This window comes from Leuciscus leuciscus (assembly GCF_965113295.1).
Source record: "Leuciscus leuciscus genome assembly, chromosome: 8".
Classification (NCBI taxonomy): Eukaryota; Metazoa; Chordata; class Actinopteri; order Cypriniformes; family Leuciscidae; genus Leuciscus; species Leuciscus leuciscus.
Window position 1 is genome coordinate 3,186,067 of NC_138732.1, and position 25,898 is coordinate 3,211,964.

The window sequence follows — 25,898 nt, forward strand, 5'->3', positions numbered from 1 at the left end:
TAAGTATTAATATAAGCACTTTTTTTTTTAAACCTAACACTTGTAAAAAGTACCACAGTTTTCTTTTCAGATTTATACCATTGTATTGAAAGTACTTAATATTTGTTCGTATATCAAAAAATATATTTTAAAGATTTTATTATTAGTAATTTTTTATTATGTATCGGTGTGTCCAAAAAAAAAAAAAAAAAAAAAACTTTATAAAAACGATTTCAGTTCAAGACATTTCAATGTAGTTTGGATCCATTGTGTGTGATTTATGGCCTACTCGAGTTTCCATAGTCGCTGTTCTCATCATATCCTACTACGGCGAAGACTTATCTTATGAATATTAATCAGATAATGCTGACGTTGCTTGGTAACCTTCCGCTAGCTTCTAGTCAAGTGCCTAATTATTATTCATAAGGCAATTGCTACCCGCTCATTCGCCAACATACTACCGCCTACGCACCAACGGCCAATCATTCAGCGCCATTCAGCATACGTCACGGAGCCTAATTAATATTCATACAAATCCCCTTTTCCATAGTAGAACTCGCAGATTCGCCACTCGAGAGGCAGCTGGGGATCTAAGCAGGACTGAGATTGCGATGGATTGACAATAAGTTATTTATTTCTCACATTTTAGACAAGTCGCGGTGGATATAATGATAACATTTCAGAGTGTTTACATCTTTATCTCACGTTTAAGGCTTTAGAGTTAAAGCCGTCGCGCGATGATGCCTCTCCGTTGTTTGTATTCGCGTCATCGGAGCTAAACGCTCCTCGAGATGTTTTGATATATTTGGATGATGACATTTGGTTTTGACGGCCTGTTTGTGTGCACTTGATGGGAACATTTATGTTGGATTTGAGTTAGCAGCCCTTAAGCTGAGCCCGCTCGGTGATCTGACCTGACTGGTCATAATTTCAGGTGCTCTTGCTGTCATTTTAAACCGTTTAATGCAACATGTTGCACGTGTATTTCTCGTGTTAAGCGGCTCCGGATCATCGTGTGTGAACTGAATGCACACATTGTGATGAGTGTGAACTCGAGCATGCGACCTGTCTATTGCTGTGCGCACGTGAGGACATGTCATTCCCAGCATTCCCATCATTCCCATCATCAGCAGCATCATGCGTCCTGATGGCCGAAGCTCCAGCGCCAGCAGCGGGTCTGCGGTCCTCGTCTACCCGTCTCTGGTCGTCGGTGTCTCGGTTGCGGTGCTCCTGCTCTTCCAGCTCGGCTCCGGAGGACTCACTCTCACCTCGTTTTTCCTCAAACTCTTTATTTACGTGTCCTTCGCCCTGTTGTGTTTTCTGCTGGGGAGTTTCGGGCTGCTGGTGAGGAAAAGCCCCTTGAAGATCAGCAGATTCGACACCACTAAGAGACAGTCATCGAAGCTCGCCGATCTATTCAATAAGTTAATGGTAAGGAGGAGGATGATGATGATGATGATGTCACATCACAACATCTCTACACTAACATCTACAGACAAGCAACAATCCACACTTTCACTGTGATTGATTCAAATAATGTGACTAGATAGATAGATAGATAGATAGATAGATAGATAGATAGAACAAAAGATAGATAGATGGATAAATGAATGGATGGATGGATAGAATGAAAGAAAGATAGATAGATAGATAGATAGATAGATAGATAGATAGATAGATGATGGATAGATGGATAGATGATGGATGGATAGATGGATAGATAGATAGATAGATAGATAGATAGATAGATAGATGATGATAGATAGATAGATGATGATAGATGGATAGATAGATGATGGATAGATAGATGGATAGATGATGGATAGATAGATAGATAGATAGATAGATGATAGATAGATAGATAGATAGATAGATAGATAGATGATGGATGGATAGATAGATGATAGATAGAATGAAAGAAAGATGGATAGATAGATAGAATGAAAGATGGATAGATAGATAGATAGAATGAAAGAAAGATGGATAGATAGATAGAATGAAAGAAAGATGGATAGATAGATAGATAGATAGAATGAAAGAAAGAAAGAAAGATGGATAGATAGATAGATAGATAGATAGATAGATAGTTGATGGATGGATAGATAAATAGATGATGGATAGATAGATGATAGATAGAATGAAAGAAAGATGGATAGATAGATAGAATGAAAGATGGATAGATAGATAGATAGAATGAAAGAAAGATGGATAGATAGATAGAATGAAAGAAAGATGGATAGATAGATAGATAGATAGATAGATAGATAGAATGAAAGAAAGATGGATAGATAGATAGATAGATAGATAGATGATGGATGGATAGATAAATAGATGATGGATAGATAGATGATAGATAGAATGAAAGAAAGATGGATAGATAGATAGATAGATAGAATGAAAGAAAGATGGATAGATAGATAGATAGAATGAAAGAAAGAAAGAAAGATGGATAGATAGATCGATAGATAGAATGAATGAATGAAAGATAGATAGATAGATGATGCAGATACTGCAACAGATGAAGCAACATTAATAAAAGCATGATCATAATCATAAAAATGTCAGTGTGTGTGTCTGTGTATGTTTATGTATATATATATATATATGTATATATATATTTTTTTAATGTATAATTTATTTTATTTATATTTTAATTGCAACAAAACAAGAACACAAATATTGAACTGTAAAGATTGAGTATATTCAAAGGTAAATATTACACAATCAGAAACACACAGGCTTTCTGCTGTCGATCTCGACCTCATAACAGTTACGGTTTGTACAGTATATATTCCACACAGGATCATTGCAGGACGTGTAAGTGTTGTAATCTTGTGTGTGTGTGTGTGTGTGTGTGTGTTTGTCATGAGTGTGTGATTGATGGTGTGTTTGGATCCACAGGGCCGGTTCTGTGTTCCTCTGCTGGATTCGGCCCAGACCAGGAGGGTCGTCGTGTCTCTCAATGTGGATAAAGCCCTTAAAGAAGGTGAGTGGTCTCAGTTCGCCTACTTATACTCCGCCCTGAGAGTATGAACTCCTTCTGTGAAGAAAAAGTCCACAGTGTTATTGCAGATGAAATATAACACGAATAACATTAAATAAATATTTTTTTATCAGGTTCAACTTTGATTAGTCACTCAAACCTTTATCCAAACCTCCCACCGTCGTCGCGCACATCCGCCATGTTTTGTAGTTTTTAAACACTTTTACTCGTGTTTGTAGTTCCTCCTCCAAAGTGCAGTGGATTGTGGGTAATATTAGCTGTTATAATGAGCACTGATCCACACTTTGAAAATCCACCGGGAATAGTAGACCATCCAGGACTTCTGACACACTCTTTTCAACGTACTATGCCTTGGGACACACTTATTCTAATCTCACACACTGTTTAGGACGGATAGTGTGAACACTGAGACGTCTCTTCTGTGACATCAGTGTGTAACAGTAGTTTGATCACTCGAGCATCAGTGCTGTAACTCATAACTAGTCCGTGTGTAATTGGTGATTGCTGTGAAAGTCGGTTCATCCTCATGGTGTTCGTCACAAGCATCTCATCTGTGACTTCGTTCTCTGGAGGGACCGTCAGTTTAATAATTTAATAGTTTAATAGGGCAAAGAGGCCGTAAAGCGTGTCAGTCTGGCAGAGGATGATGGGAGATATCAGTCCTGTCTGTCGCAATGATGCTAGACTGAAAAACACAAGCGCTTATCTTTGCTGATGATGAAATCCTCGTCTGCTGGGAAACTGGAGGACGTCACGAGGGTGTATATGTATGTATAAGTGTATATATATAATAATACTCAGATTATTTAAGGTGGAAATGTTTAGTCTTCTGATCATTTAAGGGTGGATATGTTTAGTCTTCTGATTATTTAAGGTGGATATGTTTAGTCTTCTGATTATTTAAGGTGGAGATGTTTAGTCTTCTGATTATTTAAGGTGGAAATGTTTAGTCTTCTGATCATTTAAGGGTGGATATGTTTAGTCTTCTGATTATTTAAGGTGGAGATGGTTAGTCTTCTGATTATTTAAGGTGGAGATGTTTAGTCTTCCTGTCATTGTGAGCAGGTTTTCTCTGACCTACATTCGGTTGAATAATTTAACATCCCATAATGACAAAGTGCCTTTGAAACGAAGTATCATGTGTAAATGCAAAAGGAAATCTATGTTTCTTAACACAAAAATGACAATTTTGTCATCATTTAAACACCTTTCATCACAAAAGGTGATATTTTTTTTTGGAAGAATGTTCAGCTGATCATTTATTAACTGTAAAATCAAGCAAAAAAAAAAAAAGAAGAAATACTATAAAAGCTCATATGCTATTAAATATTAACATTAAAAATAGTTTGCGTTTTTTTTGTTGAGTATCATATTTGGTCCATTTGGCTTTTATGAGCAAAAATATGCAATTGGACAAAATATGGACAAAAATTATGAAATTCTGATGCTTATAATGTAAATCAATGAGATGTATATAACAGTATAGCAGATACTTCCATAAAATGCATATAAATATCAATATCTGCCAATAATATGTCTTAGTAAGATGATATTTAATGCTTATTTTAGTTTTAAACCATATAATGCCGTTCAATGATGATTGAGAAACAAACAAATAAACCTTTATCAAAAAAGCCTTTTGATCATATTTAATGCTCATGATTTTTCTAATAAATGATATCTGGATAATCAAGTAAACCGAAGCTGCTTCAGTCCGGTTGAAATATTACTAACATTATCAAAGTTATTCTTATGTTTTCTTTATATAAATCAGTGCAGATTTGACAGCAGAAAGACACGTGAAGCACGAGCTGATGGAACATGTTTCATTTAAGTTAAAATGTCATTAATAAATCAAATATATGTGTTTTTATATAATATTTCTTGTGAAATTACCCATAATCCTCCATGTGATTATTTCCCAAGTCCAATGATCATTTAATCATAAATCATAAATCTCAATATTCTTCAGCCTTTTGTTGAAACTCAATATATATCTTGAATTTGATGCATTTACTTTTTGGTTGCGCCAAGTTTGATGTCAGTGACGCCAAACACCATTTGTTATTGTGTCCCTTAAAGCTGCAATATGTAATTTTTTATCGCCGCTAGCGGTCGCTAACCTCTCACAATAACAAAGGCGTCGGTTGATGACGCATAAGCGGAATTATGGATCTTGTCGTCATGCCGATGGATCTAATAATGTTTATGTATGAGTGAATACACTGATGTGTTTAACATGACTGTGGAATGAAGCGGCGTGAGTGCTAATGAGAGACAGATCTCAGCGTCACACGCGAGTCCCGCGGATATAAAGGAATGAGGACATTTAATCCTACCGAACTAACTTACCCGCCAGTGCTGAATAACACTCACACAGGCAGTTTATTAGACGAATGAAGCTTGTGAGGGAACGCAGCGCTGTTTCACTCGCTCTACACTATCACACTAAACTGCATTTGAGTGTGTTAAAGTTATAATGTTATTCTGTGTGTTAGTTTGTCTGTATGAGACTAGCAGTGAGCGAGATCAACATTAGCATAACATACTGATCATATTCTAACATTTCATCATGTTGAGCTGTATAACATTGATTAGTTTTATGTACATTAGCTCACCTCTACATTTGCGCGTCTCTGTCAAGTGGAAGTTAGCCGCGGACGCTAGCTCTCAGCATCTCGAAAACGCCACGCTGATATTGATCCTCGTTTTAGTTCTCCTTTTGTCCCAAAGTCTGCTTGCCATGATCCATAATGTTTGAACGAAACAACAACAGCGTGAGCGCGCCGCTAGACGTAACACAGTTGTCCACGTCTGTCGCCATGGTTACTATGGCAGAACGAGCGGAAACCAGGGATAACGCGGATATTGCCTCATGCCGACACTGAACAGGGACGAGCCATTATTTAAAACTGGAATTTCTCTGAAATTAAAAACCTTGGGGAACTTTTGGGATATTGTAAGATCACAATTTCAGGACATTTTTGGATATTTTATTACAAAAATCTTACATATTGTACCTTTAATGAACATGACAAAGGAAGTTTAAACAACATGAGGTTTGAGATCTGCTGTGGAGGGAAAGATTTGTAGTGTGAAACACAATTTCAGTCTGTTCCTCACACAAAGCTATTAAACAACTGCAGAAGAAAATAGTTTTTTGAGCACTATATAGTCCCTGTGTGCTTTCATAGTTTATGAGACATATCTCCTTTTGTGTTTAAGTGGGAAAAAGAGAGATTTGTCATGGGAGTGAGTATGACAACCGTTTTTATTTTGAGGTGTACTGTACCTTTAAATAGTCTATGTTATTGTTAAGAGGTGAATATTGCTCAGCACACATCAGCGTCAGAGGTATTTGTTTCACCTTTGACCTGTGTCGGTCACAAGACCTCTGTGTTCCTGCGCTCCGGCTGGATTTCTCTGCTAAATCTCTGAGCTTTAGAGTCCAGGAGCCGATCAGTTTCAGATCTCGGTTCGAGTCCTACAGCAGTCTCAAAAGTGAGCCGATTATAGACTTAAAATGCCTGAATGTCATTACATTAGAATTAGATATTAAAATATCAAATCAAGTCTGAATGCCATAATATTATGCCCCTAAGATTCAAGATATCAGGGTAAAAATGCCCCTTTTGTCTCATATTTATGTGATATGATTGGCCTATAGTCAGTAATATCACACCAGTGCTGTTTTTGTCTTGAATAGCAGGATTGCAAATGTGATATTGGTTTTATACAACAGTTCAATAAATAAGAAGTTAATATTGTATTATATTTTAGACACAATATTGTGTTTTTGCTCAGTTTTGCCAACGATAATATTACCTATAAAGCCAGAGCAGAACTGTTGTGCGTCTTCGAGCCACACAGCGGTGTTTCGCTTCTGAATGAATCTGTGGTTTGAGCGAATCATTTGAGTGAACCAATGATTCACAAAGAGAGTCATTTACTTCATTCCTGAATGAATCAGCCGTTTGAACGAATCAATCGGGTGAACCAATGATTCACTGAACAAATCAATCAGGTGAACCAATGATTCATAAAGAGTCATTTACTTCATTCCTGAATGAATCAGCCGTTTGAACGAAGCAATTGAGTGAACCAATAATTCACAAAGAGAGTCATTTACTTAATTCCTGAATGAATTAGCTGATTGAACGAATCAATTGAGTGAATCAATGATTCACAAAGAGAGTCATTTACTTCATGCCTGAATGAATCAGCCGTTTGAACGAAGCAATTGAGTAAACCAATAATTCACAAAGAGAGTCATTTACTTAATTCCTGAATGAATTAGCTGTTTGAACAAATCAAATGAGTGAATCAGTGATTCACAAAGAGAGTCATTTACTTAAAGGGTTAGTTCACCCAAAAATGAAAATTCTGTCAGTAATTACTCACCCTCATGTTGTTCCAATCATGTAAGACTTTCGTTCATCTTCGGAACACAAATTAAGATATTTTTGATTAAATCTGAGAGGTATCTCACTCCTCCATAGGCTTCCAGAGGGACCGAAACTCGCCGGCCCAGAAAGTCAGTGAAGAAAATGTTGAAATAGTCCAAGTGACTACAGTGGCTCTACATTAAGTTTATCATGCGACGACAATACTTTTTGTGCGAAAAAACAACAAAAATAACGACTTTATTCAACTATTAGTGTTCTTCAATGTGGGCCTCTGACGAGAGTTCACGGGAGCGCCACGACGCATGCGCGAGAACTGAGATTACGGCGTTCTTCTTCTACTACTACTTGTTACTGGCTGCTCACTCCTTAGGAGTATTATCGCCATCTACTGTACAAGATGACGTCCCGACATTGCCGGGAGCGCAAAACGGTCTGTTTACAAGCAGCTGAAGACGCGCGCTGTATGTAAAACTGTATTCGTAAATATGTCCGCAGATTTCGATGTAGATGAAGATTTGATTTTTTTTTTTAACCAACCATACTTATTTGAACCAGAATACACAGACATTGAACTACAAGAGATGGACAGAGAGCATTGGACAGCTGATGGTGTAAATGTAATCAGTGCCAAGCGATGCCTACTGAGGCCATCCTTAAAAATATTTTGGTTTGCCGTAACAGCCAAAAAAAAAAAAAAAAAAGGGGTCGGTTGGTCGGTCTATTCTTTCTTCTTTTTTTTAAAAGATTCAATGTAGAGTTTTGGTTCATTTAAGAGACGAGCGCGCGGGCGCCTCCATGTCCTGATTATATTGCCTGCATGCTACAATTAATACAAAACGAAATTCACTTTAAAGAAAGGCTTTCTACAAGACCGACCCCCTTTTTTTTTTTTTTTTTTGCTGTTACGGCAAACCAAAATATTTTTAAGGATGGCCTCAGTAGGCATCGCTTGGCACTGATTACATTTACACCATCAGCTGTCCAATGCTCTCTGTCTTTCAGAAGCAGACTGCGGTTGTGTTGCAGCATCTTCCATCTCTTGTAGTTCAATGTCTGTGTATTCTGGTTCAAATAAGTATGGTTGGTTTAAAAAAAAAAATCTAATCTTCATCTACATCGAAATCTGCGGACATATTTACGAATACAGTTTTACATACAGCGCGCGTCTTCAGCTGCTTGTAAACAGACCGTTTTGCGCTCCCGGCAATGTCGGGACGTCATCTTGTACAGTAGATGGCGATAATACTCCTAAGGAGTGAGCAGCCAGTAACAAGTAGTAGTAGAAGAAGAACGCCGTAATCTCAGTTCTCGCGCATGCGTCGTGGCGCTCCCGTGAACTCTCGTCAGAGGCCCACATTGAAGAACACTAATAGTTGAATAAAGTCGTTATTTTTGTTGTTTTTTCGCACAAAAAGTATTGTCGTCGCATGATAAACTTAATGTAGAGCCACTGTAGTCACTTGGACTATTTCAACATTTTCTTCACTGACTTTCTGGGCCGGCGAGTTTCGGTCCCTCTGGAAGCCTATGGAGGAGTGAGATACCTCTCAGATTTAATCAAAAATATCTTAATTTGTGATCCGAAGATGAAGGAAAGTCTTACATGATTGGAACAACATGAGGGTGAGTAATGACTGACAGAATTTTCATTTTTGGGTGAACTAACCCTTTAATTCCCGAATGAATGAGCTGTTTGAACGAATCAATTGAGTGAATCAATGATTCACAAAGAGAGTCATTTACTTAATTCCTGAATGAATCAGCAGTTTGAACGAATCGAATGAATGATTCAATGACTTACTCAAAAGTGAAATTTAAAAATGAAAATTCTGTTTTATGTTTACTCACCCCCCCCCCCCGTTTCAAACCTGTATGACTTTCTTTCTTTTGCGGAACATAAAAGAAGATATTTTGAAGAATGTTGGAAATCAAACTTTGTTTTGGTCTGCAAATACATCTAAATACCAATTAAGATTCCGCTTCTGAAAAAAATTATGGCTGTTGTAGCCTAAACGTTTAAGTGTAATAAATTCTATGTTGAAACAAATAAATTATTTCTTTCTAAAGCTTCTTACCTGTAATGTATATTTGATGATTTTCTCATTAAACACAATAATGACTTTAAATGATCTTTTAAGGGTAATTTCTCAGCCAAATATGATGTGCGATAAATTCATCAGCACATCATGAAATTAATTAGATTTAAAAAATTTAATCGCTTGACAGCCCTAATATATATAGATAATGTTTATTTATATAATAATAATAATAATAATAATATTTAAATGCATAAAATATATTATTATTGTTATTAATAATATATTTCTAATGCAGACACATTCACATATTTGTAAGTGCGACTTAAGTGTCCAGATACTGTCTGTGCTAAAACTAAAACTAATAAAGCTCTAGGCTGCCAGTCGCCATTATTTTGTGGGTAAGAATGGCTGTAATCTCTCTCTCGGTCTGTTGTTGCTGGTTTGCTTTGCTATAGGCCTGAGACAACAGTCACTGTCATTTTCCTGTTTGTCTTATTATCTGTCTCTGTTGGAGTGTGTGGGTGGAATGACATTATAACACAAACCACTAACTGAATCTATCAAACATGTCTTTCACCTCAACACACACTCACACACACACTCTCACACAAACACACACACGTTTGATTTTCTGTTATGGTGGGAACTTCCCATTGTTTTCCAACTTTCCATTCTATTGTTCATATATTGCGCTAATGATACTTTCTATTTTTACATAATCACAGCATGAAACAGGGAAAGTTTTGTGTGAGGGTATTATGTGAGGTATTATATGCATTCATAAGCATTTTTTGTAGATTTTTTTTATACTTCACAAGGCTTTTTGTCTGCGTTCGGAAAGCTTCATTTGATGAATTGTTACAGTAATTTGCTGTATTTACTTAGTAGTTAATTGTTTCATGTATTTATTATAATTCACATTTTCTTTTTATATTTACTTTTGTTTAAGTGCTGTCAGATCGATTAATCGCATCTAACATAAAAGTCTGTATATATATAGTATAATAAGTGTGATATATATTATCGCAATTAATCGATTTGAAAGCACTATTTAATTTATATATAAATAATGTATATACAATATAATATATGTGTGTGTATATCTCTCTCTCTCTCTCTCTCTCTCTCTCTCTCTCTCTCTATATATATATATATATATATATATAAGTAAATTATATGCATGTTTTAAATAATATACAATGTTTTATAGATTTGGAAACAATTAGGATGAAATTTATTAAATTTTTAGCAGTTTATTTGTAAACAATACTCTTATTTTATTCTGTTTTTGTTAAGATGACATTTATCAATATCACAAGAAACGAGACCGAAACATAACAATGCATGGCCTCTGTGGGCCTTCTGTATATTTTTATAAAGTTATTATCATTTTCTTCTCCTTTTTTCTGTTTGGTGCATTTTTGTTTTCCGCAGATAAATCAGCAGTGCGATTTGAATCGAATCGTGAGGTACCGAAAGAGTCCCACTCCAGCACTTATAAATGTCCCACTCTCTTAGACCATGTTTCGAGGACCAGTCTGTCTGATCACATGACCAGGAACCGCTGCTTGTACATGACAGCTAATAGCGTTAACATGAATGAGGAATTCAGCCTCACTCCGCGGGTGTTTCTGAAAGGCTCTTAATGAACGCTGCGAATGAGATCATGATTATAATAATGAGCTTGCTTACACGGTTTGATCCCCTTAGAGCTCGTCACACTGGAGACCCTGTTACCAACACAGAGCTGAGGTCAGAGCTGGGTCTCCGTCACAGAGGGTCCTTCATACTGACTGTTGGGTGTTTCACTACAATACATGCGCACTGTGTTCAGCTGCTCACAAACTGCTAGTGTTGCTAGTGATTGGGTGTTCTTAGTGATTGCAAAATCAACCACGTCAAAAGAGCCAACCCTCAAGTTCTCTGAGGTTTTAAATGTTGCAATGCAGTTGCTAGGGTGTTCTAAGTGGTTGCTAGGACATTGCTAGGTAGCTTTTAACGATGTCAGGGTTTTCTGGGTAGTTGCTAGGTGACTACATACTAGTCCAAGTCAAAAGGGCCCACCCACAAGTTCTCAGAGGTTTTAAATGTGTTGCTATGCAGTTGCTAGGGTGTTCTAAGTGGTTGCTAAGGTGTTGCTTGGCGGTTTCTAATAATTCTGGATTGTTCTGGGTGGTTTCTAGGAGACTGCATACTAGTCCAACTCAAAAGAGCCCATCCTCAAGTTCTCAGAGGTTTTAAATGTGTTGCTATGCAGTTGCTAGGGTGTTCTAGGTGGTTGCTAGGACATTGCTTGGAAGCTTTTAACGATTTCATGGTGTTCTGGGTGGTTACTAGGTGACTGCATACTAGTCCAAGTCAAAAGGGCCCATCCTCAAGTTTTCAGAGGTTTTAAATGTGTTGCTAGGGTGTTCTAAGTGGTTGCTAGGGCGTTACTATGCACTTTCTAAGGTTTATACGGTGTTCTGGGTGGCTGCTAAGTGATAGTCCAAGTCATAAAGCCCACCCTCAAGTTCTCAGAGGTTTTAAATGTTTTGCTATGCGGTTTCTAGTGTGTTCTAGGTGGTTGCTAGGGCGTTGCTAGGCACTTTCTAATTATTCTGGGGTGTTCTGGGTGGTTTCTAGGTGACAAAATACTAGTCCAAGTTAAAAGAGCCCACCCTCAAGTTGTGAGAGGATTGAAGTGTGTTGCTATGAATTTGCTAGGGTGTTCTAGGTGGTTACTAGGGTGTTGCTAGGCGGTTTCAAAGTTGTTTGCCTTCACACAATGTAGATGTGTGTTCCACAGTTTAACATCGTCCTCTGATCACGTTTCTCTGATCTACTAATTAGCTGCTTAACCACATTACTGACCCAAGATCAGGTGTCATAGATGATGTAAATCAGTTTTTCATGACACACACTTCCTGTCGAGCCAGAGAACGGAAGACATTCCTATGTGTAATTTTCTATCTAGTGAGCCATTGGCAGAGAATACATCATGACCATGATTGTGATTGTCATTCAAATGAGTCGGAAGCCAAAGCTGATATTTCCAACAGCTTCATTTGACACACAAGAAAGGAGAAGTTGAGAGCATTGCATTGTGGGAAACCGTAGCTCTATTACAGATGAAACTCGAAAAATTTGAATATCGTGCAAAAGTTCATTTCAGTAATTCAACTTAAAAGGTGAAACTAATATATTATATAGAAAATTTCAATATTATTATTTTTTTGAAATATTTCAAGCCTTTATTTGCTATAATTTTGATGATTATGGCTTACAGCTTATGAACATTTTCAAAATTTCTGAGATTTAGAATTTAGGGTTTTCATAAGCTGTAAGCCATAATCATCACAATTATAACAAATAAAGGCTTGAAATATTCAACAACAAAAAAATATTGAAATTTTCTATATAATATATTAGTTTCACCTTTTAAGTTGAATTACTGAAATAAATGAACTTTTGCACGATATTCAAATTTTTGGAGTTTCACCTGTAATATAGAGCTGAATGTACTGTATTTTGTCAATACAGATTCCATGCATTCAGAATATTTGACATACTATACATAACATATACTGCAGTAATGGTAAGAGTAGTGTGCGGGTCTCTGTTGTCTGTGGACCGGACTCTCCAGCATGTTTTGGTGATGATGTGATAATGAACACGTCTGCAGTGCAAGCACTGGTTGTTATCAGACTCCCTGCTGGGTGCTTTTTTATTTTTACGCACAGATGACAAAATCTCATCAGCACTAACGTCACGCGGCGTAAACAAACAGTGTGTTTGGGATCCAGTTTGACTCATATGTGCTTGTCAGAATCTGATAAACGGACCAAAAGAGAATCTAGACCGAGAATGAAAATGGATGCTTTATGTCTGTAGTGGTTTGTTGTTTTCTGGACCACATTGATTCGAGCTTTAAATAATTAACGACACTGTTTCTCTCATGTTGTATTTATAGCAAAGCTGTGCTTCCTGTGAACAACCTGAATGACTCAACTGTCTCATTATTTATTTATTTATTTATTGAGATTTAGTTCACGGTTGTTTAGTCCTTGATCAGCGAAACCACAATAGCAGTCTTATGATAGACGTTATTGAGTGTAAAACGTGGAGTTATACTCAAGTTTAAAGGTCAGCGGTTGAGATTTGTGGGACATTTTCATTGGATGACCAGAGGAAGATTTATAACTCATTTAATTTTCATGTCTTAAAGGTCTTTGGCAGTGTTTTTGAAATTTTTATTGAAATTTTATTATAATTGTATTAATATTTTGAATTTTTTTTCATAATTTTTTTTATCATTATTATTTATTATTATTATTATTTTTAAATATTGCTATTTTTATTTCAGTTTTAGTTTTAGTTCATTTTAGTTATTTATTTATTTCCAGTAGAGCTTCAAAACAAACTTATTTCAGTTTATTGTCAAGGCAACATTGGGGATTTTCGTTTAGTTTAAGTTTTTCAACTAATATTTTTTTTTTTGATTTCAGCTTTATTTTAATGTACACATTTTTTAAAAATAGTTTTAGTTAATGATAATTACCCTGGTCTGCGATATGTGGCGTTAAGACTAGAATGATAACTAGTTTTTTTTTTTTCGTTTTGTACATCCTTCCTTAAATGTCTGTGCTTTTTTGCCTGTTTTATTGTCCACCAAGAGAAAATCTCACCATAAAAGAAGTCCATATGTCTCATGCATTATATTCCAAATCTACTGAAGTCATTCAATAGCTTTATGTGAAAAAACAGACAATTGTTAGGGTGTTCTATGTGGTTGCTAGGGTGTTACTAGGCATTTTCTAAGGATTTTAGGCTATTTAGAGTGGTTGCTAGGTGATTGAATACTAGTCCAAATCAAAAGTGCCCACACTAAATTTCTCAGAGGTTTTAAAAGTGTTGCTGTGCAGTGGCTAGGGTGTTCTCGTGGTTGCTAGGGTGTTGCTAGGCAGTTTCTAAGGATTTTAGGGTGTTCAGAGTGGTTGTTAGGTAATTTAATACTAGTCCAAATCAAAAGAGCCCACCCTTAAGTTCTCAGAGGTTTTAAATGTGTTGCTGTGCAGTCGCTAGGGTGTTCTCTGTGGTTGCTAGGGCGTTGCTAGGCATTTTTGGGTGGTTGCTAGGTGACTGCATACTAGTCCAAGTCAAAAGAGCCCACCCTCAAGTTCTCAGAGGTTTTAAAAGTGTGCTGTGCAGTTGCTAGGGTGTTGCTAGGCGTTTTCGGGTGGTTGCTAGGTGATTGCATACTAGTCCAAGTCAAAAGAGCCCACCCTCAAGTTCTCAGAGGTTTTAAAAGTGTTGCTGTGCAGTTGCTAGGGTGTTCTGGGTGGTTGCTAGGGCGTTGCTAGGCGTTTTCGGGTGGTTGCTAGGTGACTGCATACTGGTCCAACTCAAAAGAGCACCTGAGTAATCAGTGTCTGTCTCGTTCGCTCTCTCCTGACAGGATGAGTGTATAAAACAGCACTGAGTCTGTAGCAGGTCTCAGTGACTCATGAATCACAGGTCTTGTTAAACCGAATGAGTGAAACTCACTGAAGCTGTTTCTGATCTTTCATTCTGACTCAGAGAACTGAAGAGTCTGACACTCCCTCCTGTATCTGAGCACAGCTGGGTGTCAGACTTATGAATTGAGATGATTAGATGTAATTTCATCCTCATTAGTGATGTTTGCCAAAGCAAGAGTCACTTGAACCCCATTGCTCATGCATAAAAGTGTTCATAGTAGTTCATACAAAAATGAAAACTGTCATTATTTCCTCGCCCTCGTGACATTCTAGAATTACATAAAGTTCTGCAGAACACAAAAGGAAAAGCTAAAGTTCTATCATGTTATCTTGTTGTTGCACTTTTCCATTCAATTACAAAGAATGAATCATTGTTCGAATCAAATTGAGTCCGATCTTTTAAGTGAATCGGTTGATTCAGTTCACAATGCAGTTCTTAATGATTCACAATCGGACTGATCTGGTTCTGGGGTTCAGTGACTCGTTCGTGATGTTTGGTCACTGGAGGAATATAAACTTTTGGTACATTTTCCTCCAGTTTTTGTTCAGGCTTTTGTTTTAGTCCTTCAATCTGAAATATCATCTTGTTGAAGAAATATTTGCTATTACCAAACCTGTGTAATCTGATTTATGATACATTTTCACGAGCAACCTAGCATCTTTGCAGCAAGTTTTTTTATTTGTATTATTTTGTACTTTTATTTTTATCTGTTATATTTATTTATTTTATTATATATTTCTATTATTATTTTTTATTATTATTATTTTATGTACTATAAATGGTCTTTTCTTGCAGTCGACAGTGTGACAGAATTGCTCGAGTTCTCAGTCTTGCGTATTTTCTGCCGTGTCACTTGAGAAGAGGAAGGCGTCTGAAGGAAACGGCATGGGAACGGGTTCCGCATCACTTCCTGTTGCTCAGCTGGGGAAAGTCAGCACATTTTATGAGGTCACTGTGACTATAAATAGCCGGGAGGAAAAATGCCTTCAAACCAAGCGTTCAGAAACTGCTGCACAAAGGCGTCACTGTCACTCTCGATCTGCTCGTGTGTGTGTGTGTGTGTGTGTGGATTCGAGTGTCATAAGAGGACTGTAGTCTGCAGTCGTTGGTAATCCTCTGGTAGTGGCATCACATTCATGCCATCTGCTGTTGTGTGTGTGTGTGTGTGTGTGTGTGTATGGCGTCTCGAAGTGTTTGAGAAGTGGCTCAAAAATATCCCTGATGGAATATTGCAGTGTTTATTACAGTATAAATGATTGATCGGTGCATATCATTATTGTTTTAATAATCTTGAATCAGAATAAGTTCCTCTCGCAGCATCTCTTCTCTTCTCTGATGATGTGGGCGGGGCAGCCTGTCAATCACATGAGATCAGCCAATAGCAAACCACAACCATCCAATCAATTCCACACAGACAAAATCAAGCCCCGCCCAACTTAAATTTCGAGCATATAATTCTATATAAAAAGTATATTTTTTATATTTTTGAATTTTGTAAAAATATTAAGTAAAAAAAAAAATATATATATATATATAAAAATGTAAAAATATATATTTTAGAATTTTGTACAAATATAATGCATATATATATATATATATATATATATATATATATATATATATAATGATTATATTTTTACAAAATTTAACAATATTAAAATGTTATGCATATATATATATATATATATATATGCATAATATTTTAATATTGTTAAATAAAAATAAAAAATTCATTTCTGACTGAAATTGCATACAATTTTAGTCTATAAAAAATATTTTACTTTTGCAATTTTGCAAAATGATGAGCGTTTTGTCCGAAAAATTATTATGATTTTTAATATGGTTGTGAATATCAGTACAAAAGAATTGCTATATAAACCAGTAACAACTGTCTCTCTTTCTTTGCAGTGTTTGACTACAGCTATCGGGACTATATCCTGTCGTGGTACGTCCCGCTGAGCCGAGATGAGGGCCAGCTGTACCAGATGCTGTCGGAGGACTTCTGGGAAATGACCAAACAGCTGCGAATGCGTCTCTCCGAGGTGGACGTGGTCAACCTGGTGTGTAACGACACGGTCAAGACCCTCCACACACACTTCTGCGACCTCAAAGCGGCTAACACACGGTGAGACGCACAACATTGTTTGCAAAATGTACATTATCATTTGAGGAAGGTGAACCGGCAGATTCTGTGAACTGGTTTGTTTTCAGCATGTATGATTATCTTTTGCAAATCTCAATATGACTGAACATTAGGGCAGGGAATTAACTCAAATATCACTATTCGATTTACAAACTTGCAATTCAGTTCCAATCTCGATTCATTTGGAGATTTATATATATTATATTTATGCAAATAGGGTGAAATTAGGTTGATTGGGACACTTTTTCCCAGTAATCTCAATGGCATATATATATATATATGTGTGTGTGTGTGTGTGTGTGTGTGTGTGTGTATATATATATGTATGTATGTATGTAAATGTATACACAATTTCAGGTATAGTACATGTACCTGAGATATAGGCTATATTTAATATTTTTTCTTAAGGAACAAATCAATTTGAACTATGAACCCTGTCATCTGGTACATTATTGTAATATTAAAGGTAAAAATTATAATAACAACTGATCTGTATACATTTAAATCTCACATTAGGCAGTTTTTATAACAATAACGTTACAATAATAACTTTTTTATTTCAGAATTATGTTTCTACTTCAATACATTTTTAAAAATATGAACATTTAAACGGTGGTTTAATAACTTGTTCATGACGGATTCACTCAAACATATATTAAATATTGAAGGACAGGTTAAGTTAAAGTAATATGTAATATAGTGCATATTTTAGATCTTCTCTAGAGTTATTTTTCCAGCTAACTATCGAGTTGATGGTCTTTGAAAGGCTTTTCTGAGAAAAAATAAGACGTTTATTGTTTTCTTGGCATCTTTCGGCGGTTGAAATAAAATATAATTAAAATATAATATTATAAATATAAAAAAAATATATATATAATATAGTTTATTAAAATATAATAAAAAATAAAAATAAGATGTTTATTGTTTTCTTGGCATCTTTCGGCGGTTGAAATAAAATATAATTAAAATATAATATTATAAATATAAAAAAAATAAAAAAATAATATAGTTTATTAAAATATAATAAAAAATAAAAATATAATATAAAATAAAAATAAGATGTTTATTGTTTTCTTGGCATCTTTCGGCGGTTGAAACGCTGATTGACGGATCACATGATGAGGCGTGATTGATTTCAGGAAGTGATTCTGTATCTTTATATTATATATTTTAATTTTTTTATTATATTTTAATAAATTATATTATTTTTATTTTTATAATATTATATTTTAATTATTATATTTTAATTATATTTTATTTCAACCGCTGAAAGATGCCAAGAAAACAATAAACATCTTATTTTTATTTTATATTATATTTTTATTTTTTATTATATTTTAATAAACTATATTATTTTTTAATTTTTTTTATATTTATAATATTATATTTTAATTATATTTTATTTCAACCGCCGAAAGATGCCAAGAAAACAATAAACGTCTTATTTTTTCTCAGAAAAGCCTTTCAAAGACCATCAACTCGATAGTTAGCTGGAAAAATAACTCTAGAGAAGATCTAAAATATGCACTATATTACATATTACTTTAACTTAACCTGTCCTTCAATATTTAATATATGTTTGAGTAAATCCATCATGAACAAGTTATTAAACCACCGTTTAAATGTTCATATTTCAAAAAATGTATTGAAGTAGAAACATAATTATGAAATTAAAAAGTTATTATTGTAACGTTATTGTTATTGTCATATTATACAAGATTTTTAAAATTAATTTAAAAAATCTTGTATATTATGACTTGCTGTTTTTGTTTATTTGGTTTTTATTGTATTTATATGATATTTGTATTTTTGTAATTACATTTTTAACATGGAAATAGCTTTGAATGCTGACAATGGCACTAAATAAAATAATCTGAGTCTGTGTAAGACATGGATGTCACGTTTGAAAGGTTGGGGTTCATGTTTGAGAGGTCAGTGAGATTTTCTTTTTTCCCTTTTTTGTGAAAGAAATGAATACTCGCATTTATGAATAGCGAGGGTGCGTTAAATTGATCAAAAGTGACAGTAAAGACATTTATAATGTTACAAAAGATTATTTTTCAAATAAATGCTGTTCTTTTGAACTTTCTATTTATCAAAGAATCCTGAAAAATTAAATATATCACAGTTTCCACAAAAATATGAAACTGTTTTCAACACTGATAAATAATCATAAATGTTTCTTGATCATCAAATCAGGGGTTTTCAACCGGTGGTCCGCGGCCCCCTGGTGGTCCGCGGTGGCATTGCATGTGGTCCGTGACATGCATTCCAGCCTACGTAATTTCACTATTAAAATCACTTTTTTTCCATTAAAAAAAAGTTTGTCTTAAAAAAAAGGCAAGTCAGACAGTAATAAATACATTGGCATTCAGTAAAGTGTCGAACCCATAAAAAGTAGAACCATTGTCCGCTTTACATAAAACAAATCACAACATGACCTTGTGTGAGTGAGTGAGTGAGTGAGTAGCGTTCACACCAAACGCGAATAGAGCGTCTGGCGCAAGTGATTTTCATGTCAAGTCAATGTAAAGACGCGTTTACGCGCATCTGGAGGTCCTGCAGCGTGAATGAGGCGTTTAGCGCGGCGCGTTTAGCGCGAATGAGGCAAATTGAGCGTCTGGCGCGATACGCGTGAGTGATTTGAGGGTGAGAGAGCGAGAGAGAGAGACAATTCTGATTAGTCAAGAGGATGTATCGCGTTTAGGCTAAAAATAGGTTTGGGCGCTTATCACGGATTGGAAAGAAACTGCATCTTGCAGAACATTTTAAACAAGGAAATATAGCGATTTGGCATGAAATGTTGATGGAGCCGTGAATAGGTTCAGAACACAGCAAAATGACATGACAAAATTTTTTTTTAAATGCCATTTCCTCAATTCGACGTCTGACTGTGCTATCTGACAAAGGAATCCACACACTACACACACAGACACACACAATAGTGGGCCGCCGATTACTTGTTAGTCAGAATGGTGGTCCCTGGCACAGAACCAGTTGAAAACCCCTGCATCAAATCATCATATTAGAATGATTTGTGAAGGATCATGTGACACTGAAGACCGGAGTAATGATGCTGAAAATTCAGCTTTGATCACAGGAATAAATTACACTTTACTATATATTCACATAGAAAACAGCTGATTTACATTATAATAATATTTCACTGTTTTTACTGTATTTTTGGTCACATAAATGCATCTTTGGTGAGCAGAAGAGACTCTTTCTCAGACATTCACACTCTTACTGACCTCAATCTTCTGAATACTGTGTGTGTTTCTCTCTTTAAAGACCCACCGAAACTGAAGAGTGTTTATTGGGATTTCTTTAAACATCCAAACGCTGTAATCTGGATTACCCGAGCGATAGCCTTTTTCTTCTTTACTTTAATAACAGCGAGTTATTAAAAAACAAACTATCAGTGGGAAAATCACAAGAATGTAAAACCTTTGTGCTTGTTGAAATCCAGGAAATTTCTGGATTGTTGGTGGAAAGGAAGCCAAATGATTAATACACACACTCACACACACACAAAAATTAATTTATTAATATTTAAAGCTCCATCCTGTAATGTGACCCGTTGTTTTACATAAAACATCACACACACGTACACACTTGTCTGCATTATTCCATTACACACATTCTTACACACTCTCTCAGTGTGTGTGTGTGATGGATGTGGATATAGTAATAATGAGCATATCTGCCCGTCGTGTGTGTGTGTGTGTGTGTGTGTGTGTGTGATGGATGTGGGTGCAGTATTGAGCATATCTGCCCGCCGTGTGTGTGTGTGTGTGTGTGTGTGTGTGTGTCTCAGCGATCGATCTGCACAGCTCATTAGCTGAGTGGACAGACGTCCTCTGTTGCTTCTCTTCTTCTTCCTCTCATCTGTCTGTCTAGTTTTGTAATATTTCCCTCTTCATATATGATTTCACCTTCTGATGTGATCTCTTACCTTTCCTACATTTTAAATGCTTTAATAGTGTGATTGCATTGAATATCATATCTCTAAATAAATTAAACAAACAAGATATTATTTTCTTTCTCTTGCAGTTTAATTTCTTCAGAGTGCTTTATTGGCATGATTGTTTTGGACATTGCCAAAGAAGAAGAAAAAAAAAAGTATAAAATTAAAATAACATAAAACCTATAATATAATATAGAATATATTACAATTAAATATATTTAGAATGAAAAATAAAATAAACAAAACAATAATAATAATTTTTTTGCTTTTTAAATAAAATAAAAGTGATTTATTGGCTTGATTGTTTTGCATATTGCTGAAGAAGCATATTGCATATTATCTAAAAAAATAAAAAATAAAAATTAAAAAAAGAGATATATGTAAAACCTATAATATAATAAAATATAATATTATATTATATATAATTAGATTTTTAAAATGTTATAAATTTTTTGCTTGATTGGCATGATTGTTTTGCATATAGATACAGAAGAAAAATAAAGAAAATAATATATATCATGTCGTATATCTATCATATTGTATATCATATCTCATATTATATCATATCTCATTTAATGTCATGTCTCATATATCTCATATATCATATCATATCTCATATCATGTCTCATATATCTCATATCATATATCATATCATGTCTCATATCATGTCTCATATCATGTCTCATATATCTTATATCATATATCATATATCTCATATTGTGTCTCATGTCATATCTCATATCACATACAGTATCATATATCATATCATATATAATTTCATATATATCATATAGATCTGAATTACTGCTTCATTGTCATGATTGTTATATTTATAATAGACCGTGTCTCTCTGTGTGTGGGTGTGTGTGTGTGTGTGTCCAGGCTGGAGGAAGATCCTCGTGCGTTCCCACTACACGCGTGTCTGATGAGTCCTGATGAGGAGTTGCGTTTCCTGCGCTGCTGTGCTCGTCTGCTAATGCTTCGCCTGCTCCCCGTGCGGGACGCCCGATCCCGCAGCCTGCGCCTCCTGCTGGTGGAGGTCGTCGCTACTAAAGGTGACCTGGAAATCCTACACGCTCTGAGCTTATTTTGTGCTCGTCAGAAGAGATGCACCATATGACATCTATCACCGATAGCCGATTATTCAGAATTATAAAACAGTTAGTTCCAGTCCTTGATTCTGATTGGTCAATAGCTGAGTTTTATTCACGATAAAACAGGGCCGTGACCGCTTCACCCAACGGATCTGTGCATCACTACACAACACCCCTAGCAACCACTCTTAGCAACGTAAACACATGTTTGTTCTCACTGATATTGTTCATTAAAGCTAGAGTAGAGTATTGTGAGAGATTAAGCGAGTGTTCCTGCATTTACAGTAGATTTAGCATCTTCCTTCAGCTCAGTCCTGTATTCGTAATAAAATATCCGTTTGAATGTCCGCTGCGATAGCTTGTCCTTTTAACAGTTCAGGGGTTTTCTGTGTCCTGACACGCTAGTCATTTGTCAGTTGCGTCTTTCTTCTCCGTGTTCACAACAAGTTTCAGTCCTTTCAATATAAAAGTCTTCTCTACTGACTGACTCACTCATAAAGACAGTGTTTGCCGCCATCTAACGGTGAAATAATGTGTGTAACTTCTGCTGCTGTTCACAGTCAGGGACTATTTTTCCCAGCGGAAGGAAGGCTTTTAGTAATTTTACTTCATGAAAGTTGCATTGATGCATATTTTTTGGCTTTAATATTTGTATTGTATGGTAACCGTTTTATAAAAGCAATAAGGTACTCGAGGCTAGAGCTGTGTCGTGAATAACTCCACCTGGCATCGTGCCCAACAACACCCTTCATCCATGACTTATTCACGATACAGCACTAGCCTCTCGTACCTTTATTGCGCACTTATATTTATATAGTTAGTTTTTTTCTTATGCAAACTGTACATTTGGTACACTGTAATATTGATTGCAATTAACAGTAGCTGTATTATATTAAAACCGCTATTTATTTTATAAATGATATAAAAAAAATATATATACATATTATGAATAATAGATATAAAAATTACACCCAAATAAAAGCTTAAATGTTTGTATACAACTCGGTTGCACATTTAAGGTAGTTTTCATAAGCACTTGTCTTCATGGCTAATTTATTCAAACATACATGTATAATTAACAGTAAATAAGCTCCTCTCTAGTGTTTTTTTTAATAGCTAACTAACAAACGGATGCCTTTCCTGAGGTAAATGCAACATTAAGTGATTACAAGCAAGTTTTTTTGATATATTTCCACGATTGAGAGATTACATGATACAGATTTCAGTAAGTTGTACTGTCTCTTTCAACTTTCCTTCTGATATTAATGCATGTTTTTCGAGATATAAAATTCGTATTAAAGTGGAAGAAAAGCGCAGCTACTGCGATCTAACGTCACATTTAAGAGCTTCAAAACGTCATTTATTGCTTGAGTTTCGTGATAAAATGGACAGAATTTGAAATGACAATGTTTCTTTTTAGAAGTAACACAGCACAGAGCTATATGCCATTACTGTATGAGAGGCGCTACAAATAGTGTTTAGTATCGGGAAAAACTGCAGATCTGGCAACCCGGGCTTGAGCTACGGGTGATTCATAGTGTCAAATAGAGCCGGCTTTAATGTAGTTTCTAACTGTTAAAGCTACAATATGAACGATTTTTGTAATAAAGTATCCAAATATCCAAAAAACTACACGCAGTTGTGCACTTACTATATCCCAAAAGTTCCCAAAGATTTTTAATTTCAGAGAAATTCCAGTTTTAAATAATGGCTCGTCCATGTTCAGTGTCGCCTGTCAATGACGTAATATCCGCGTTATCCCTGGTTTCCGCTCGTACTCCCATGGTAACCATGGCAACAGACGTGGACAACTGCGTCACGTCTAGCGGCGCGCTCACGCTGTTGTTGTTTCGTTCAAACATTATGGATCATGGCAAGCAGACTTTTGGACAAAAGGAGAACTAAAACAAGGATCAATATCAGCGTGGTGTTTTCGAGATGCCGAGAGCTAGCGTCCGCGGCTAACTTCCACTGCTACTACTGATCTCGCTCACTGCTAGTCTCATACAGACAAACTAACACACAGAATAACATTATAACTTTAACACACTCAAATGCAGTTTAGTGTGATAGTGTAGAGCGAGTGAAACAGCGCTGCGTTCCCTCATAAGTTTCATTCGTCTAATAAACTGCCCTGTGTGAGTGTTATTCAGCACTAGCGGGTAAGTTAGTTCGGTAGGATTAAATGTCCTCATTCCTTTATATCCGCGGGACTCGCGTGTGACGCTGAGATCTGTCTCTCATTAGCACTCGCGCCGCTTCATTCCACAGTCATGTTAAACACATCAGTGTATTCACTCATCAATAAACATTATTAGATCCATCGGCATGACGAAAAGTTCCATAATTCCGCTTATGCGTCATCAACTGACACCTTTGTTATTGTAAGAGGTTAGCGACCGCTAGCGGCGATAAAAATTACATATTGCAGCTTTAATGCGTTATTGTCGCATTAACTCGCCCGAAATTCAACACTAGAGATTTCCTGCAGTCGGACATGTTTTTCCGCACCCTTTTGATTGACAGGATATAATCGGCACTGGTCATTGGCTGTTTTTAAACAATGTGGTAGTGAAAATATTCTCAGGTAGAAGTCAGTCAGAATTTGCATAAAAATCTTCAAAACATCACATTTATAATCAATGAATGCAAGACAGATCTGCCATTGAACGTCCTGTGTGCTGTTAGCTTTCATTGTTTAATGACACCAGTTTATTACATTTACTTTAATGCATTTGGCAGACACTTTAATCAAAAGCGACTTACGATTAGTTCATGCATTTCCTGGGAGTTGAACCAATAACCTCAGCATGGTTTGAGCTATACAGGCATATTATAGTACATTACAAGATATTTCAATTTCAAATAAATGCTGTTTCTTTGGACTTTCTGTTCATCACAGGATCCGTATTAGCATCAATTCTTTCAGGATGCAAGAAAACGATATTTCTCACACACAGATTAGCTTTAGCTTGTCATAACTTTCCCCTGATGTGGTTTAATGAAGAAGATATTTCTATAACACGGCTGAAAGCAGTACAAGACGACTTTGACAAGTAGAAATGATTTGCTTTCATGGATCAGAATGAGATTTGGTGCTCATGATAAATCCTCCTCTCACAGAACAAAAGCTTTCATTCACTGACCGTATCATAGCTTGAGAATTAGATTTGAGGAAAGTCTTGTTTCTGGCTCGGGCTTCAGTGTCTCGACTGCACAATTGAATTGGATTCGAGCTGATTGTCAGATGTGTTCGTTCAATGCTGCCCTTGTGTAAGAACTCATGAAACATTACTTTTTTTTTTTTTTTTACAAATCACAAAATTGATTCCAGGATCTTTTCTATAAGCACCAGATGTGTGATTGTAATTGCCTTTGATTTGCCATGAAATTACTAATTACATCTATTATTGGAGACAGACGGACAGACAGGCTTCTGGAGAGAGACTGAGGCTGATGACTGAGAAATGATGGATTACTGCAGGATATTAAAGTTGCCCCATTATGCTGCTTTTTTTATTTTAATTTCCTTTCATGCGAGAATGTAAAAGGTAAATGGAGTTATTGTGTCCTAAAAGAAAGAAGTGATTCTGAACTGAAACGAGTCGTCAGTAATTCCAGTCTCACTTCCTATATAGGTGTGTAACTAATTTGCATAATGCCAGCCTGTGGTCTTGATTGGCTAAACAGCATCTCTTAGCCCCACCCTCAAACACTGTAGTTTATCTGAAGCCCCGTTCACACTGCCAGCGACACGCAGCGACACG

General features: G+C 35.8%; 1 protein-coding gene and 1 long non-coding RNA gene across 2 annotated transcripts in view; one reads left to right on the forward strand and one right to left on the reverse strand.

Annotated features, from left to right (window-relative positions):
• LOC309504204 overlaps positions 1-25,898 on the reverse strand; it is a 46,825-nt gene that overhangs the window by 13,869 nt on the left and 7,058 nt on the right. The window lies entirely within an intron of this gene.
• snx25 (sorting nexin 25) overlaps positions 519-25,898 on the forward strand; it is a 69,183-nt gene continuing 43,803 nt past the window's right edge. Inside the window, exons 1-4 of the mRNA XM_082176927.1 lie at positions 519-1,410; positions 2,881-2,965; positions 16,836-17,052; positions 21,920-22,092. Of these exons, the coding sequence (XP_082033053.1) occupies positions 1,117-1,410; positions 2,881-2,965; positions 16,836-17,052; positions 21,920-22,092 (769 nt within the window). The 5' untranslated portion in view covers positions 519-1,116. The remainder of the gene's footprint in view (positions 1,411-2,880; positions 2,966-16,835; positions 17,053-21,919; positions 22,093-25,898) is intronic.